This window comes from Panicum virgatum, chromosome 5K (genome assembly GCF_016808335.1).
Source record: "Panicum virgatum strain AP13 chromosome 5K, P.virgatum_v5, whole genome shotgun sequence".
Taxonomy (NCBI): domain Eukaryota; kingdom Viridiplantae; phylum Streptophyta; class Magnoliopsida; order Poales; family Poaceae; genus Panicum; species Panicum virgatum.
This window is the reverse complement of record NC_053140.1, coordinates 51458570-51477690: the sequence shown is the minus strand read 5'-3', so window position 1 is coordinate 51477690 and position 19121 is coordinate 51458570. Positions and strand designations below refer to the sequence as shown.

Here is a 19121-nt window from a genome sequence, read left to right as displayed (position 1 = left end):
TTGAGAACCGTTGGCCAGTTTTCTGCGCAGGCATCGGAACTTCCGGTGTTAGAGCATCGGTTCTTCCGGTCACACTAAGCTCTGAAGTAGCCATTGGTTTATCTGACACAGCTGCATCAATCCCTGGGACCATCAGTTAAACCGATGCTAGGGCGTCGGTTAAACCGGTGACACTTGATCTTCACGTAGCCGTTGCACTTGATCATTTCTTGCTGACGTCATTGCACCGATGCTTGCTCTGATGGGGCATCGGTTCATCCGGTGCTGAAGGCTTGTCTGCTGCGCATTCGACATCGTCTCTGGATAATAGTACGTTGATTGCACCGATGCCTCTGAGTGACCCGTCAGTTAAACCGGTGCCTGAAAGCTATCTTGACTTGATCCCATTTGGCACCAAAAAGTACACCGATGCAAGAGCGTCGGTTCTTCCGACAACCATCAGATGCACCGATGGTGCAATGTCGGTTTATCCAGTGCTGCAGATTCTGCATCTTTTTCATCCAATTCGTCGCGGCGACCATTTGGATCCTTGACGGCGGTTTGGACTTGTCATCTTGACGGTGGATTGGACTTGGCGTCTTGACGGTAAATTGATCATGACGTCTTGACGATGAATTAGACATGTTGAATTATATCCATAGGATCTAAGAATTCCTACAAGTGTGATCTCATAAACTTGTTAGTACCATTGATTATGTTGTCACTCAATCACTAAAAACACAAACAATTGCCTAAATGGGGCCATGTTCCTTACGTAAGGGTGGAGCAAGTTGCAAACCAATATGTTCAGGGGGGAAAAAGACCTGGAAATTTGCAAATTCCAAGTCGCATGGGAGCTAGAAACACCCGTTCTGTTATTCAGTAATCAAGGAAACGAGTTGAAAAATCAACATCAGAAGATGACAAATGCTGGGTCGCACGACATGCTTAACAATGCACAATATACCTCATTTTGATTTGCTTACAATACAACCATTTGAAGCGAGGTTGTTGTAACACTACTAGTTCTTGAAAAGTACAGTATGTTATGTCTAGCAAATGCTACTGCACTCTTCAGACTCCAACTTAAGCTGGTTTCTCTATGTTTCTCGTGATTGGACATAGAATTACTGCATCAGTTGATGTTGAGCTAATCACCACCCCCCATCACCATCACCATCACAATTGCAACCTTGTTAGCCTATGTGCATCTCAGATGCATGCAGAGCAATATGGAAAACGACGAAATGTGTACGGACACCAAATACACAAGCACAACACATCATGGGTAGGAAACCAGCGTAAAACCTGACGCGTGATCCGCGCTCAAAAATAGTCGATGTCGTCTGAGATACTGATGAGCGCCTCCCCTCGCGTAGTTTCAGGATCTTGGCGACGAGGGATTCGAGAAATCCGGCGGCGCGGGGAAGCTGAAATCGAGGTTGTCCTGCATCTCGGGGACGATCTTCTTGGCGCCCCGGCCCCGGTTGCCGTCGAAGACGAACGCCGCCGTGACCGGCGACTCCGTGTCGACGCTGCTGATCCTCAGCAGCTCCAGCGGCAGGTCGAAGTACGCCGACACCTCCTCCTCCTGTTCGTCCTCTTTGTCCGCCGCGCGCTCGAACACGATGCCGGAGGACGACGAGCTGTACTTGAACCTCTCCATGGACGCCGTGCTCGCCCGGGCCCCGCCGGGCCCGGCGGCCACGCTCGCCCGGGTGTCCGCCTCGCTCAGGCTCATGGACTGCTGCTGCTGCATCGACCGCCTCCGGGACAGGCCCGGCAGGTGCATGCACAGGCCGCCGTCGCCGCCGATCCTGTCCCGCCGCGCCTTGCGGTAGTTGATCGACGACGCGTTGCTCGAGAGGTCGGTGGCCGACGAACCGGAACGGAGTGGCCGGCCGGCGGGGGCTCTCGCCGTCGTCGCATGTCCCTCCTCTCCATCGTCGGCCACTCGGGCTTCAGCATTTCCCTCAAGCGACGAAGCTTCTTCTAGACTCATGACACAGGGAAAAGTGGGCTTGCCGGAGATCCCAATTGTGCGTCCATGAGGAGAAAAGCGCACGGAATGGGCTTGACGAAATGGTGGAGAGCACATCAGAGATCGTGCCGTCGTGCACCCGGGCAAGCTTTGAGCCATGCTACGGAGTATGTCGGTGGCTGATCGGTTGACCTCTCAGGCTCTCACACATAGTCATGTCTGGAAGCTTGCCGCCTGCATTTCTCTCTACACTGAACTGTGGTCAGCTGACAGCTGTTGCCTTGGACGGGTAGGTGTATCCCATTATCAGCTACCTGAAATCATTGATTCGTTGTTCGTGCCTGCTACTAAGTTACATGATTATGTTCCTTTAGTTCACAGCTTGTCATATCTTCGCAGAATTGTGGTTACTATTTTATATCTTTCAAATGTGAAAGTAAGCTGGGAAAAAAATGAGACAAAAAAACTGATTAACTATCCTTGAAACTCAGATTTACAAAAGGGCTACATCTCGCTCAAGAACGGAAGGAGCACAGAGGTTCACTACTGCAGAGAATTGTAGAAAAGAATTAGAACAACTGATATTCCAATAATAACGGGAAAGGCCGTTAACAAATATAGAGCACCATATCCCTGCAGAACAAAACAAAAGAAAATGTTGTTCAAATACGTGGTCGAAGACCATTAAGGTATGAACATTTAGTTGAAAGTTGTTCAATTTATAAGTATAACAAATAAGTATAACAAAATTCATTGGAGTATTTCAAAGACAATAACTTACCACTGCAGATGGCACTTCAGTTTCATCATCATCATCCTCTTCGCCATCTATATCAGCAGCAGAGTCCCAGTCAAGGTTAAGTCTTTTAGCAGCTGTCTCAGGATCGATGCCAGTATCTGTGGCCTTTGCATAGACAGATTTCCCAGGTTTGTTCTTCCCTTTTGGAGCTTCTACCTGCACGATGGATTTCAAAATGAAATTCAAAGTAATATACAGTTCTACTAAAAATGTTCAGTAAAGAGAGAAAAATGATCCAGCAAATTAAGAAAATGTTGAAAGCTGGAAAAAAACCTACATAAAAGGAGGGCAATAATCAAGTATTGGTGAAAGGTCTGAAACTATCCTGCACTTAGCTAAAACGACAGTGGTGGACCCGTAGTGGCAATTTAGTGGGGAGGGAGGAGAAGGATTGAGTTTTTGTTATTACCTCAAGGTCGGGCCATTCTGCCATCTCCTTGGCAAGCAACTGAAGTGCAACACGGTTTTCTGGAATCCGTCCTTCATTAACCTATATATGCAGGTGACGTATTAGTGGCTCAGGTTTTTGCAAGAAATTTACATCTTCATCATTATGTGATTTGATCAGTTAGCAACCAACAACCAACACAGGCGCAATTAATGGGAAGTGCCACATTGGTACTTGGCACTTGAAAGTGAAGAGCTTGTCAAATACAAATTTGACATGATCAGCAGGTATTTATGAAAAAACTTAGGAAACTAAAATAGAAAGGGGATAGCCCATCCATGCAGTGGCGGGCCCAAGGCCCGGCGACCCTGGGCCTGTGCCCGGGCTCCTCTATGTTTGTTCCATTAGACCCATATAGTTAGTAGGCATCATAGTATAAAAGTTTGCCATCATTTATTGCTTAATCTACTAGATGGCCCAGGCTTCTAAACTTTTCTGGGTCCGCCGCTGCATCCATGGTACATAATTATAAATATGGATACAGGTATTTTATTGCAAATTAATTGATGATATAGTGCTATAGAATATCAATTCAAAATTATATGTGGAAAGGAAGACAATATGGCTTGCATAACACAAGGAAAGGGCATACTTAAGCTTTCCACTTAGCATGATCGTTTAAACATCAACTACACTAGATTATGCATGTACTCACATTTTTAGTTCAATTTTATGGAGCATGACATGGAGAGTAGAATGCATAAAATATTTCATAGAGATGGATAAGGAAGCCAGTAACCAAGCCACAATATTCACTCTCAAGAGTCCACAAGTAGTGCATTGCAGGGAAACGGTGATGTACCTCAACCAAAGCGTCAGCTAAATCATCCCTAGTAATTTCATCAGGATCCTCTATCCCGAGTGTCCTCTTCCTTTCTATATCTCTAGGGTCCTCAATCATGATGGTTAGCTTAACCTGTGATGCAGCAACAAAGGTAGCAAAATAGTGTCAGCAACAAGGAAGATGCATTACTCGTAAGTTTCAAAGAGTAACCGCAGGGAGTGGATGGCAACACTTTTTTTTTGCACATATAATCCCAGTAGGAAAGCTTCATACACGACTTAGTTCCAATGAGTGAGCACGCAAACCAAATAATAGGGCAATTTGCTTACCTCGCCAAAGGTCATGTCCCTGTTCTTCTTCAGCAGTTCCAGTACCTAGCAACAGTGAATCAAATCCAAATCAATAAGCACTAATTCCAGTGACGCAAAACAAGCCAATGAAGGTTGCAATTGCAAGCGACAGACCCTTTTGACTTCGCGAATATTCTCCAGGTCCTCCGGGGTGGCCTCGGCCTGCTCGGCGAAAGCCGCGACGCCATCCTCAGCAGCCGCATCAGAGGAAACCAGTGGTCCTGGGTCTTCCTCCGCCGCGAAGGTGGTTTCAGAGCCGCCAGACTCCTCCTGGTCTAGGGAGGCACCTACGCCCCTGCGGCGGCGGCGGCGGCGGAGCGGCCGGTCGACGGGGCAGAGTGCGTCGTGGTGGCGGTGGCTGCGGGGGAAGAGAGAAATGAGACGGCGAGGAGTTGTCGCGGCGGCAAGGAGCGGGGGGGACGCGGCACGGTGGCGAGCCGGCGAGAGAAGGGGAGCGAGTGGTGGCGGGAGCAGCGCCATTCGGCTCCGGCCAGCGGCGGTGGCAGCTTATCTTTTCGGGTCGCGGCATCCCCTCCCGGCGCTCACGGCCGCACGGTGGAGTGATGGCCTCACGGTGGGTCCCGGCGACAGAGACAGAACGGCACGGAAGCCGTTTTTTTTTTTTTTTGAGATTAGCACGGAAGCCGTTTTCTGTTTTAGATATGGGCCTTTTAATGGGCTTGTGTCTCGACTCGGCGGCCTTGCAAACTCAATAAAAAAATGCGCGACGTTGGTGGAAGAAAACAACTTGGGAGGTCATTGGGCCGTTTTTTTCTGAAAGAAGGGCCCATTAAAATTCTAGCCAGAATTTTGTGTTCTTCGAAGTTGCACGGTTCATTTTATAAGTTTTGAGAATATATATTGATAAAAATAGATTGAGACATTTCCGAGTCCTACTCCGTGCTCCGAGCGTAGTATAGTGATTATTGACAATAGATTGTATTCTTCATATGTACGTAGTAGTAACACCGTTTACCAGTATGAACACATTACACATGAGAATAGCTGTAAATTACTCCATCCAAACTAAATTATGACCATTTTGTCTTTTCTAAATACGTAATTTTTCTATATATCTAGATATAAAGTATCTAGATGCATAGCAAATTCTATGCATTTAGAAAACTTTAAAAAAATCTATAATTTGAAGTGGAGGGATTAGTAAATTTGTGGGCGTAAAGGGATGCGAGTTATATATATTTTGGGTCATTGGGTTGACCTAAAAATTTGATAAAATGAATTAAAATGACATTTTGCGTAAATAATTTGGGAGAAGAAATGAACTAAAGTGGCATGCCATTGTAGTTATTAGCTGATCCAAAAAATACTATTGATGAGTACCCACTTGCGTCTATGCATCCTTAGACGTAAACTCTACTTTATGCACGCTTAGGTTTAAAATTCATTTTTCATGAAAAAACTGAATCATACTAACTATGTACACATGAACAGTCAAAGTTCTTAATGTAGTAGGTATATCCACAGACAAAAGGGAATACAAAATGTTTTTATTTGTCATCGGGCAACATAGGTGATTTTGGTGGTTGACCTACACAGACCTAAACTAATGGCATCCAGATCCCATCCGCTCCCTTTTACTCAGCATTTGCTCGAGCAACTACCACTAGAAGCGTATCCCTCTGGCGACATTGTGCTTACTGCCTTACTGGGCGCTAGTCAAATCCCAAGTTACCCGTGCCGATGTGTTCTCCGTGATCCGCCTGCCAGGAAATCTGCACGCAGCCGAGCCAACTCGACTGCCATGCATACAGCCACATAGCGCGAGGCAATCGAGTGTCTTGGGCGCTCTCGCTCACTCCCTGTCGCGTGCAGAGGGCAGGCAGGCATGCAAGCACACCTCCAAACTTTCTCATCATTTCATGGAAGCTCGAAAGGCCCCCAAAGTATACCACTTGCATTGTAGCTAGGCTCCGTCGTACACCGCTCGCCGTACCTAAGGTCATGATAAGTAGCCGGGCCAATTGTGAATTTGTGATCGATCACTGGCCAGTACTGTTAATCCATGCAAAACGGAAACTTTGCCACGTAGTACTGCTACTGCAGTTGGATACCGTACGTACCCCGTACCGTACCGCACCGTACGTGGTTTGACTGCGGATCGTTCCGTTCCGTCCTTGCAACTCCGATGATCCTGTGCATGGACCATGGAGCTACTCCCTTCGTCCTAAAGAGAATGTAAATCTCGCTTTTCGAGATATTTTTAATTTTGACTAAATTTATATAAAAAATTACAAACATTTATGTCTTCGAATTGATGTAGTATAGAAATATATTATATGATCAATCTAAAAATACTTATATTGTAATATATATATATTAGTATTATTCTGTATAAATTCGGTTAAAGTTGAAATTGTTTGACTCTTCGAAAAACGAGATTTATATTATTTTTTTGGACGGAGAGAGTAGCTGCTGCCTGCTGGTACGACAGGAATACGGGTGCAGAATGGATTGGAGCCTGCCGGCCCGGGCAACAGTGTTGTGACCAAGATGGCTTCTGGTCCCAAAAAAAGCGCCTATTATTAGGCGTTGCGAATCATTGTACCTCGCCATCATTGCGTCGCTTTGCATGCCTCCTCCTTTGCATGCATGCATGGATGATATCCATCAAGGGTTCTTCTTCTTCTTTCTTTTTGGCATTACGATCGGGCTGCTAGACAGTACTACTACGACTACTAGAACGAGGAAACACGACGTACACAAGGAAAGGAAAGGGAGGAGGAATCTAATTAAACACATGCGATTAAAACTCAAAACCTTAAACATACCTTGGGAGCTAGCAGGAGGGAGCGAAAGAAGAAAAAAAGAAAGAGAATGAAACAAAACGTGCGCTTCTCGTGGCGAGGCGACCTTGAAGTTGAACCGTTCCGATCGACCATGCATGCATGCCACGGACGAGAGCTACTCCAGGAACGTCTCCATCAGGTCCGAGTAGACGCCGCCCTCGTGCGGGCCTCGGTACTCCATCCCTTGCTGCTGCGGCGCCGTCGAGGCCGACACGGACGGGGACGTCGACGCCGACGAGCTCATCCGCGCGGGCAACGTGAAGCTCCTCTTGAACTTGCTGCTCTGGGCGGCGGCGGTCTCCACCCTCCTCGCCTTGTTCGAGTGGCTCTCCAGGCTGAGGTACTCCTCCACGTTCTCGGCCCCGCCGTGCCCGCTCTGCGCGGCGTCCGCTGCCGCCGCCTTCTCGTCGTCCGCGCCCCCGCCGCCGCCGCCGGGCCCGCCGAACAGCAGTTTCGCGTCGTCCGCGCGCCCGGTGAGCGCGGTGAAGAAGGACAGCCCGTTGGGCCACCGGAGGTCGCCGTCGGGCGCCTCCCCGCCGCCCGGCCCCATCGCCTGCTGCTGCTGCTGCTGCTCGTCCATGTGCGGCGGCTTGCCTCCATGGTGCCCGTGCCCCGGCGGGAGGTGGAACATGTGGGCCTCGTCCTTGCCGCTGCCCGGGAACGGCGGCATCGTGCGCGCCGCGGACTGGTGGAACGCGGCGGCCGGGCCCGGCGGGAAGAGCGGCGACGCGCCCGCGCCCGGCGGGAGCTGCGGCGGCTGGTGGCCCGGCCAGTTGAAGAGCTGCGGCGGGGGCCGCGCGGCCGGCGGCGCGGGCTGCTTGAGCGGGAACGGCGGCGTCGGCGAGGCCCCCCGCGAGGAGGAGAAGAGCTGGGAGAGGAAGAAACCCGACTGGTAGCCCAGCGACTCGAACATGTGTCGCATCCGCAGCACGAAGTGCAGGTCCTCGGGTATCTGCACGCGCGTTCACAGAGGTCACGTCGATGTTAGCTTCGCCTACGCATCCGCCAGAGGCCGCTGAGACGTCCACGTCCGCGGGGTCCTCGGCGACCGAGCGAAACGACAAACGAAAAGTCACGCGAAAAGAAACAAACGGGTGGAGGAAGAAGGGGGGGCGGCCTTCAATTGGCACTCACAATCTTGCAGGAGCCCAGCTGCAGGAGGCCATGCCCGGCTTGGATCACAGCTATGGTCTGCAGACAAACCAAAACGAAAGGAAAAAGATCATCGCCATGTTTAGTTAGTTAGAGCTCTGATTATTAGCAAGCTAAGATAAAATTGGGCAGATGATCTGATGATCAGCTGGGATTGGGGGTGACGCTTGCCTGGATGCCTGATGCGAACTGATCGGTCCATTCGGGAGGAAGCTGCAAAAGCAAAAAAGCCGGGAGGGAAATAAGGTAAGATAGGGCACCACCGCAGTGCAGGAATAAAGGTTACTGCGATCGTGGCGTTAATTCTAGGTGACAGGGGGATGGCTACTCGGATGGAGCATGAGCATCCCATTCTTCTCTTCTTTTCGCGGGAGCAGATCTGATGCAAAGCCTGAGACCTCCCCCAGGGATATGTTTGTGCATGCCTGGTGTCCGTGTCTCTATCCTATTGCTTGCAGCTTGTTCCCGGTTGCCAAATAGGTAAAACCTCGAAACCTATCACACAGTGCGGTCCGGCAAAGCCATGGTCCTTGACTCCACACCTCCATGGCCATGCCAAGAGGTCCAAGACGTCCCCATTTATGCCAAGACGGCACCACTATTTCATGAGCAGGGATGGGGAGCTGCTCGTTGGAAGTGGTTTCAGTGTACTGTGGCGTGCTAGTGAGCCGAGCAGTGAAGTCTGGCTCTCACCCCAGCCCAAAGCAGGGGGGCAGGCAGAGACCGCAGAAAGAGAAAGGGGACGGGGTGGAGAGGGGGCACAGTGCCACAGTATGTGATGGTACGTACTGCATCGAAAGAGCTCTGCCAGTAGTTGGAGATGTTGGGCTCGCATTCAGAAGGTTCCTTGAAGACCCATTTGTGACATTTATCAGAGGCCACCTTTCCCATCAGCCTGCAGGAGAGAGGAGAGGGTGAGGGTCCAACTCCAAATCAGGATCAAACAGACAAACCCATCGGCTTAGCACATCATTTCATGGTTTCATGCATGCATGCCCCAAAAGCTCGTCAGAGCAGCAAGCAAAGAGATCAATGGAGGGAGACCCAAACAAAACACGCAGAGAGACACAGGTGATGCCGTGACACGCATGTCTGACGCGCTCTCTCTCTCTCTCTCTCTCTCTCTCTCTCTCTCTCTCTCTCTCTCTCTCTGTGGTGCCCGGCGCTGTGTAGCATTTGTCTGTGAGCGTAGCGCAGCGTAATCCGCGATTTTGTTAATCTCGATTTGATCGGGCAATTAACCCCACTGACGCGCGGGGATTTGTTTATGCTTCACGAGGCACCGCCCCACCCCAGCCAACGTGCCCCGCACGTGACAGCGCCCCGCCCGTAGTCTTCTCCAAAAGCGGCTAGGATATCAGCAGTAGCAGCAGCCACGACTTCAGAAAAATGGCCGTGTTTAAGCTCAGCTCACCTACACCACTAACATAATTACTACCTCCTACTCCACGCGTGCTAGGCTAGGCACTACCCTAAGCTAGCCCTAGATAATTACCACGGGAGATCATTTGTACTAATTACCGCACAGACACAGGTTGATACTGAAACTAAAAAAAAGAAAGCTCTCTGCGGCGTGGTAAGAATGAGACAGAACAAAGTGAAAAGATGAAAGCACACGCACCCATCCCATCCCGATTCCTCTTTTCTCCCTCTGGCTCTCTCTCCTCCGTCCAAATCAAGCTGCTCCTGCGGCACTAATGAAGGAGCTGGAGCATTTGCGTCAATCGCACTCGGCGCGCAGGGTTTTGGGTCCTAATCGGAGAACAGGGGACAGCAGGGGCACGGCTGCGCGCGAAGTTGCCGGGCTAATTACAGGAGGCCGGCCGGCCGACCGCGGCCGGTGTCCTGTCACCCAGCTAGCTGCTTACGGTGGTCGTCGTCGTCGAGCCTAGAAGCTAGTAATAGCCATAGCTAATAAGCTAAGCTACGGCGGGGCGTGGGGGAAAAAATTGGACACGCACGACGACTGCCGGCACTGCACTGCACTGCACCTACCCAGTACCCACCCTTCTCCGTAGTTGTAGAGCTGGATGGACATCTTGATGAAGGCCTTGCGCACCGGGTCCTCGCCGTCGATGTCCTCCAGGCACTCCGCCACCCGCGGCCGGCAGAAACCGTCCTCCCACATCAGCATCCTGCGCGCGGCGCCCGTCGGAGCAGACAGCGGATTGTTACTGGTGGTGACGACTGATATAGGCAAAGCTAATAAGCAGGTGATGAATTGGTCATCAGGAGTGATTGTGATACTCACAGGCTGCCGTTGTCGTCGCCGACCTTGCACCCGTTGCCGCCGCGGCAGCGCCTGCAGAGGCACGGCAAGCAATCAGCTCAGGAAATCACCCGCCGTAAGGTAACTTGTCGCTTCTTCGATGGTAAAACCCGGAGCAAGCAATAATAGGAGAAGCAAAGAGAGGGGGAGGAGGAGGATTGGTTGGTGCACGGAGGAGAGGAGAAGAGAAGGGAAGGAAGGACAAGAGGGGGCGCATACGGGCGAGGACGGATGGTCCAGAAGACGGAGTACGTCCAGTCCGAGCTGAGGCAGACGTTGCGGAGGGCCTCGTGGAGCGCCATCATCCCCGCGGCCTCTTTGCTCCGCGCGTGATCCCCGCCGCCCCCAGCCGCGCCCGAGCCCACCATTTCCCTCCCCCACGCTCGCCCTCCCTTGCTCCCGCTCGCCCTCCCTTGCTCCCGCTCGCCGCCTGCTATTTCCACCACTCCCTCTCTTGTCTCTCCCTCGGACGGACGCTAGCTCGAGCTAGGCGTCCAAGGTAAAAGCTCTTCTACCCTCTGGTGGACGCGGAGCTCTCGGCGGCTACAGCAGCTAGGCGTTTCTAGCTGCTACCCGGCCGGCCGGTCTCCTTTTGATCGCCCCCTGCCTGGTCGACTCTTTAATTTCCTCCCCCAGCCGAGAGACCGGGGGTGTGTTTAGATACCACAAAAAAACCCCTAATATCCAAATTTTCCATCACATCAAAATCACATCGAAACATTAAATATAGCAAATAATCCATGCATGGAGTACTAAATGTAGGTAAATAAAAAAATTAATTACATAGTTTTGATGTACGTTGCGAGACGAATCTTTTGAGCCTAGTTAGGTCATGTTAGAACAATATTTACCACAAACAAACGAAAAATGCTCAATCTCGGCCCGGGCTGTGTTTAGATTGAGCTATAGCCTAGCTTGGCTCTCTCTCTCCGCCCCCTCCCTCCCTCTTCAGTCTCTCTCCACCCCTCTTGCTCGGTTTGCTGGCCGTCTCTCTCTGATTGCTGTTTTTAACCGAAAGGCGACGGGCTCGACTGCCTGCTCAGGGCCAAGGTTTTAAAAACCGACCGGACCGGCCTAACCGCCGCCCTCCGGTACCGGTTTACCGGACCGGTTAGGCCGGTAACTGGTGGAAACCGGTTGAATTCAAATCCAAATTCAAATAAATTCAAAAACTCCCAAGCAACCGGTTCCGACCGGTTTACCGGCCGGTTTGATCGGTTTACCGGCCGGTTTTACCGGTTTACCGGTCGGTTTGACCGGTTTGAAATTCAAAAGCTCCCGTGCAACCGGTTTACCGGCCGGTTTGACCGGTTTACCGACCGGTTTGACCGGTTTACCGGCCGGTTTGATCGGTGGGCCTTCATGGGCCGGCCCATTTTTTCCTTTTTTCTTTTTGATTTAACTTTAAATTCCCACAAACTATACTAAATGAATGAATTTTTGAGAAAATTTGACACCATTAGATTCATCACACCTTGAAGTATTTTTAGAAATTTTTCATTTTTTGAATTCAAATTTAAAATTTGAATTTTGGCCGGTTGGGTACCGGCCGAAACCGGAACCGGACCGGTTCCCACCGGTTAGATTAACCTTGCTCAGGGCAGGCTCAGCTCAGCTCTCCCTCCACAGCGGTGGGCGACGGAAGAGGTGAGGGCGAGGAGGCCAGGCCAGTCACTGCGGTCGCTCACGGCACCCCATGCGTGGTTTTTTTTTTCTTCTCCGCTCTGGAGAATTGGCGGCCCAGAAGTTGGCAGCGCCAAAAGTAAAAGCGGCCCGGCCGGGTCCCCCATCCCCTTCTACGCCCAGCTTTATTTCCTCTCTGCCGCTTCCCACCCATGCCGCGCTGCAGCAGCGCCCCAGCCAGGGCCAGGCTCTCTCGCTCGCAGACCCCTCGGTATTGCAGTGCGGCGACGGCGAAGCGAGAGAGGAGAGACCCCCTCCTCCGGCCCGGTGGTTTCAGCCAGGAGGCCCCGGACGCCGCAGCGCCAGCGCGGGAATTTCTAGGAATTCATTCATGTTGTACTAGCTGTTTTTAGTTTTTTTCCATTACTCAAAGTCTCAGAGTGTTTGTTAAGAGTGGGGAATTGCTTCCCTTCCGTGAGCATTGCGAAGAACAACAGTCCACCAAGTGTGTTTTGCTTCGATGCCATTGTTAAGGGTGTGTTTAGTTGGTGAAAATATTTGGATTTTAGTATTGTACATATTTTGTTGTTACTTAATAAATAATATTCAATTAAAGATTAATTAGACTTAAAAGATTCATCTCTTACTAATCAGTTAGACTGTGTAATCAGTTATTTTTTCAACTGCATTTAATGTTCCATGCATATATCTGAAGATTCGATGTGACGGGTAATATTGAATTTTTTTTTAAACTAAACCGGCCCTAAAATGTTTTATCGTTGCCTGTGGGTGACAAATTTGTGTTTATGCTCCGGAAAGCGACGGCTTTGTCTGCGTACTATCAATGACTTTTTGTACTTGATGCTGTACCACACGCATAAATGGCAAAACTGACGGGTGGGTGTGAACTCAAAACGAAAAAAAAAATCCTGGCGCTATACCACACACACGTATGCTAGCTCGAGCTCCTTCATCAGTGCCGCTGTATCAGCTTGATTTTCCTAGTGCCATCCATACTACACCCCACAAGTGCACTCGAGCGCCGACCCCGTAAGCGTGTACGGCCACACTGGCCAAGGGCGAGGTTTTGCTGGTTTGGGTTAGATTTAGGGCTTTAAGGGTTCGAGGTTTTCAGGGCAAATGGAAGTGCCATAGGATTACCGATTACACGCGCTATGAACTCTCCATTGCAGCCTTGCTTGAGAAATGAACAAGTGTGCAAGCGTGTCATGCATACTCATGTACTATATGCTACGCATACAAGAAAAATGTTGATGTTGCAAGCAAGGCTGCCTATATGTACCAGTTTGATCTTGAGAGCAGAGAACACGGCAGAATGGACCGTGCATACTCTCTTCAGTAACCAAAAGCTTGTGTGTCATGGAGCCGCAAGGGACTAGCTAGGGTCAAAAGTGGCACACATAATGCCTGCGCATCTAAAGTCGTAGCTTTTCCATCGGCACACACCAGCAGCTTTTCTCTTCCGAGCTCTGACCATGGTCAAGAAGCTGCTTGCATAGATATAGGGCGTCCATGTAGCGATGGAGAGAAACTATCTCTATATATATGCATAGCCCTTTCAACAAATTAAGGAAGATTTCCCTTCTACTTCTACACACCACGGAGAACTGGCCGTGAAAATCTGAAGGATTAGTTCAAACTGCCATGGCCCATGGATAACAGTTAAAGTAATAGGACGGTGCGGTAGGCGTTGGAGTCTCGTCCTGCCCATTCCGTTAAACCGAACGCGATGTCTAGAGAAGGGTGCGAGAGCGTGGATTTGGAGGCGCTAGATGTCTAGGATGAACTCTCGGGGCACGAGTATAAAAATGAGAGCAGAGATACCTTGTCGCTCAAGTGGCAGGGGCAATCCGGATGCCTTTCTTTTTTTCCCTATAAACGGGTGATTGCAAGATCAGTAACCGTATGGTAGTAATCGTCCGGTCATTTAGCTGTCTAGCTTCAACCTCTAGCAAGACAGCAACCCAGCACCAGCAACAAGTTCTTCTCAATTTCATAAGTGCTCGCTGCTTTCCCACGTACTATCTCCTCCTGTCCTTAATGGCATTGCTTGCCTTATATACTCCAGATGTGTAGGAGATGCGGAGTATACATGATTGAACTGTTCCGAGGTAACTTTGTTTCTCTATTTGGTTCCAAATAAGTCACCTACTTATAAGTCAGGTGATAGTGACTTATCAGTGACTTATAAGTCAAGGGTGTTTAGTTGTTAAATGACTTAAAAGGTGTTGTAACATCCCAAGTTTTAGAAAAATTGAAATTCCGGAAGCTCCGGGTTCAAAAACCGGAACCTCCGGTTTTACTCTGCTTCGGTGGGCAAAACACGAATCACGGCGCACCGCACGTCGCCACCGCCGCCGGCCATCCTCATTCCGTGCACGTCCTTATCCCTTGAGGAGCTGTCGTGTTCTTCTTTTCATTCTCTTCTTCCTCGAGCTCAAGCCGAGCTGAGCCGCTCCGTCGAACCCGTGGAGCCCACCGAGTTCGTTGAGCCTGAACCCGAAGTCCAGTTCGCGGTCGAGCCCGAAGCTAGCCGAGGCAAGCAGCTAAGCATGATTCCTTACTCCTATTTAATCTGAGTTAGTTAATTATCTCATCGGGTAATGTTGGGTTATATAGTATATATATATTGCATTCTTGTACCTATCTGCGTGCATTATCCTTCCTTGATTTGTCATCCTTGTTCTTGGCACTAGTTAGTTAGTTAATTACTTAACTTGACTAGATGCTTAGCCCTGCTTAGAGTACTTCTTTTGCTCGATAGACAGGAATAATTTGGAGGATCACACCTACCGGTTACCCTTGATCGCACTGGTCCGGCTTGGTTGTATGGTCTGGTAGTATCGAGTTTCGAGCGGAATGGTAGGGCCTAGAGAATGAAGTCACATGGGCATAGTCCGCTTGGATCGATTAAGGACCGAGTTGATGTCATCGGCCTTGAGCACCTTTCCGTGCTACCACATATCCAATATAATGGTATGGATGAGCCAATTACCTTTTTTGACTTGATCATTGATGTGCAGTCCTAGATACGTGGCTACGGGCTATGCAGAGAGGCTTAGTGTGTCCCCAGGTGGACCTATGTGTAGAAAAGTTTAGAGATGTCCCTGGTGGAACTAAGTCTCTACTCGTAAACTAGGTGTGAGGTTCAATGATCGAGCCATGTTGGGAACGGTTGACGCGAGTGCCCCCTTATCCAATTTTGGCCGGTTGGGTGAGTCGCATGCTCCTTGCGGCGTATGGGTAAAGTAGTACACCATTGCAAAGTTTTAATCAATTCAAATTGCCGCGCTCTCGGATATGAGCAATGTCTTGGTTCGTCGAATTCTTCATAGAGAGTTTCGGTATTGTTGGCTTTGGATTCATATCATATCGAGGATCTATTATAGATTATGTTACTCTCTTAATCAACTAAAATTGTTTGGGGGTTGGGCAAGATTAATTAAGTTTGCTAGGTGATAGTCTAGACGGCTCATGCCTAAGCAATAATTACTTAATCCTAAAGCCTTTACTTGAGCCTTTGCATGATCCCTGTTTATTTAATTGCGTAAGTCTTGCGAGTACCTTTGTACTCAGGGTGCTTCTAACACTAGTTGCAGGTGAACCGGAAGTGGTGTTCGGCCACTTCTACCTCGCCGATTCAGGCGCGGGGGAGTAGGTCGTTGAGGCTGGGATGGTGTCTTTGAGCAAGACATCATCATCGTAGTATGTTTTTATCGTAATCGAACTCTGTGAGAGCATGTAAATATAATAATCTTTAAGTTTCTGTTTAATATGGTTTTCGTGAGCCCAAAGCTTGTAATGGAAGTTAGTTGAACCCTCCTATATTGAATTTGTAATTTTAAGTGTGTAAAGTTGCTCTTTGTGGATCATCGGCAATGTACGTGCTTGTGTAACGGTACGTGTGCTTAATCCTAGGCATGTGGCAAACACGTATCAGGACTACCGGGTTTGCTCTCGTTCTAGGTGAATTATGTTGATTAAGTGCTTCTAAGGTGTGGATTAGCACGTGGCGTGTCGAGAGACGGACACGTGCTAGCCCTCATTTTAAAGGATTAATCAATAATTTCACCTAAACCGAGTGAAAATTGGACGGTTCTCACAGGTGTGGACCACACGCGGAAAAGGGGGACTTATAAGTTTTAAGTTGGGGTGGAGCTGCTTAAAACTTATAAGTTGATGTGACTTATAAGTTAGAGTTGTTTGGCAAATTAAATCACTTTTTTCACTTTTTAGTTTATAAGTAGGTGATTTATTTAGAACCAAACAGGGCCTTATGTTCCAATTTTTCCCATAATTTTTTCACTGAAGAAACGGAGAGAATGAGGGGTAATACTACACTGATTCCGCACTTTACATGAGAATATTTGTGCACATACAATTCGGACATATATATATAGGGCATTTTCACGTATCATTCTATTCCCTTGGCGGGAGTACATGTGAAATGATTGGCCTATGGCATTCATGTGTTTCAAACATAAACGCTCATCTTCTTTCTTCTATGGTTCTACCTACAACTTTTTTTTTAGATTAAGAAATGTTCCGGCCTTGATCATCCACATGCGAATGACTACGGCTAATTCTACCTACAACTGAATGGAGTAAAACTATGTTACAAATTTGAGAATGAATTTGGCTGGGAAAGTTTAGATTGGAATATGAAACCATCTAGACTTAGAAGCGATGTACTAGAAAATACAGATGGTCAAAGTTGCTAACTTGCTATAGTAATTTATTGGCGGCGAGTAAACGAAATTAGATGTTACTATTTATCTTAGCTAGCACGTCAGGTTAAAACAACCGTAGTAAATTTATTGGAGTACTTTTTTTAACTTAAAAGAACTTTGAATTTTAGCCTAGGGTCAGGCCCTAAAAGAGTTGAACTCTTATTTTATTCAATTTTAAATTAAAAATATATAAAAATTAAATCGGATTGTGAGAAGAGCACTACAGCTGCCATGCTTGTTGATTATTAGCACACCATGGTGAACTTTTTTTTTCTTCCAGCGGCTATTTTTACAACGTTACTACACTTCTCAGCTTCGCGTGGAGTTTCGTAATTATGAAGTGTGCTTGTAAAAAGCCTGATTAGGACACTGCTCTGGCAATGGCTTTAGCTACGACAGGGGTGCTACGTCCGCACGTGCGTGGCAGCTGAGAGCAGGTGACTCGTCAGTCGGCACCAGTAGACAATTGCTAGCCATACTAATGGTGGGCTTAATGAAAGTCGCTTTGACATTAGCAGCAAGGAACGATCTTGCACAACTGGAAAGATGTACATCATCATTTCAAAATTCCTCGTCTGTACATTTTTCCTTGATGTTCTAAGTCACGCATTCCTCCATGGTATCTTTGTCACTTTTTATTCTGAAAGTTTCCGTGCAGCCTAACACATACTCTACCTATTCTACTCCCTCCGTACTAAATTATAAAACATTCCAACAATCTTGGAGAGTCAAAATTTTTATATTTAATCAAATTTATATAATAAAATAATAACATTTATTATATAAATTAAGTACCATTAAATTTTTTATTAGTTATATTTTCATAGTATATTAATTTAATATTATAATTTTTTATACTTTTCTCTATAATCTTGATTAAATTTGAGATTGATTTGACTCTCCAGGATTTTTGGGATGTCTTTAATTTTAGAACGGAGGGAGTAGTTTTTTGACGAGTCAATAATCTTTTTATTATTTTTTTGTATCATGTTGCACTGTGTCTTTTAAAAGAAACAAGCTGAATTATTTTGATCCTACTAGATGGACAATCAATGAGGTGACAAAAGCGCCGCGAAAAGACTGTAAACTACGTGTTTAGTCCTGGATTTGGCCTGGGTAAGCTACGTAAAAGCAAAAAAACCGTAAACACAAAATTTTGTGAAGGAATCTTACTAATTTGAAGTAATAAATGAAGTCTATTTATAAAAATTTTTGCATGGTTGGGCTGTAAATCGCGAGACGAATCTAATGAGCCTACTTAATCCATGATTTGTAATAGTGAAACTATAGTAACCATCCGCTAATTATTGATTAATTATGGATTAATTAGCATCATTAGATTCGTCTCGCGATTTACAACCCATCTGTGTAAAAAGTTTTGTAAATAGATTTCATTTAGTATTTTAAATTGGAAAGATTCTCAGGGGAAAAAAACAGGGCCTAAAATTGTACAACCCACAAGTTGCCGGCTGCGAGTTGCAGCGAAGCGAATCATCATGACTAGAGAGAATCAGAGATGTAAACGTTGGCGCACGGATCGCGGGGAAGGTGTCCCCTTCTGTCCGTGACACACGCTGCTTAGGCCCCGTTTAGTTCCCAAAATTTTTCCTCTAGTACCCGTCACATCGAATCTTTCGACACATGCATGAAGTATTAAATATAGTTGGAAAAAATAACTAATTACACAGTCTAACTGATTAGCACGAGATGAATCTTTTAAGCCTAATTAGTTTATAATTGGACATTATTTGTCAAATAACAACGAAACGTGCTACAGTGACTTTTCACCCACCTTTTCGTGAACTAAACGCGGCCTTAAACTAATCGTCCCACCGCCTCCACTTTGACCGGCTGCCTGCAGCCCTCTGACCAAGGTAGGATTCTCTGTGGCCACCCTCCTCACGTTTCCTCCCTCCCCCTTCTCTTTTCTGGCATTCACTGATTTTCTGAGCTATTCGAGCTTGCACCAATACAAAAATAAACCATAATATAAATAGGAATTTCCTTAGAACTAAAATCGTAGATAACTCTGTGGGCAGCAATCAACGTTTTGATTTGCATTGTTTTTTTTTGAAGTTATAAAGTTGCTTTGTCAAATGAAGCGCCAACGTCGTCAACGAATGCACTGGAGGTCTGGAGCGTAGGCGAAGGTGCCGGACTCGGCCACACGTCCCTCCA

At 47.7% G+C, this 19121-nt stretch overlaps 3 protein-coding genes across 4 annotated transcripts; all 3 read right to left on the bottom strand.

The window, feature by feature from the left end:
• Positions 1–914: 914 nt before the first annotated feature.
• On the bottom strand, positions 915–2277 carry LOC120708354. Its single transcript, XM_039993568.1, has one exon. The coding sequence runs from the start codon at positions 2117–2119 to the stop codon at positions 1361–1363; it is 759 nt and encodes a 252-aa protein (XP_039849502.1). The 5' UTR covers positions 2120–2277; the 3' UTR covers positions 915–1360.
• Positions 2278–2413: 136 nt separating this feature from the next.
• On the bottom strand, positions 2414–4888 carry LOC120708353 (protein CHLOROPLAST ENHANCING STRESS TOLERANCE, chloroplastic-like). The gene is made up of 6 exons (XM_039993567.1): positions 4456–4888; positions 4321–4365; positions 4010–4123; positions 3169–3249; positions 2742–2915; positions 2414–2593 (listed from the first exon to the last, which is right to left on the bottom strand). The coding sequence occupies exons 1-6, from the start codon at positions 4819–4821 to the stop codon at positions 2504–2506; spliced, it is 870 nt and encodes a 289-aa protein (XP_039849501.1). The 5' UTR covers positions 4822–4888; the 3' UTR covers positions 2414–2503.
• Positions 4889–6965: 2077 nt separating this feature from the next.
• LOC120708352 (protein RICE SALT SENSITIVE 3-like) lies at positions 6966–11212 on the bottom strand. 2 transcript variants are annotated; one of them, XM_039993565.1, is made up of 7 exons: positions 10789–11212; positions 10552–10602; positions 10307–10435; positions 9090–9195; positions 8472–8513; positions 8283–8339; positions 6966–8100 (listed from the first exon to the last, which is right to left on the bottom strand). In XM_039993565.1, exons 1-7 carry the CDS (start codon positions 10935–10937, stop codon positions 7264–7266), a joined length of 1371 nt encoding a protein of 456 aa, XP_039849499.1. In that variant the 5' UTR covers positions 10938–11212; the 3' UTR covers positions 6966–7263. The 2 variants fall into 2 exon arrangements, with proteins under 2 accessions (XP_039849499.1, XP_039849500.1); XM_039993566.1 differs by having other exon boundaries at positions 10296–10435; positions 10789–10965.
• Positions 11213–19121: the final 7909 nt, after the last annotated feature.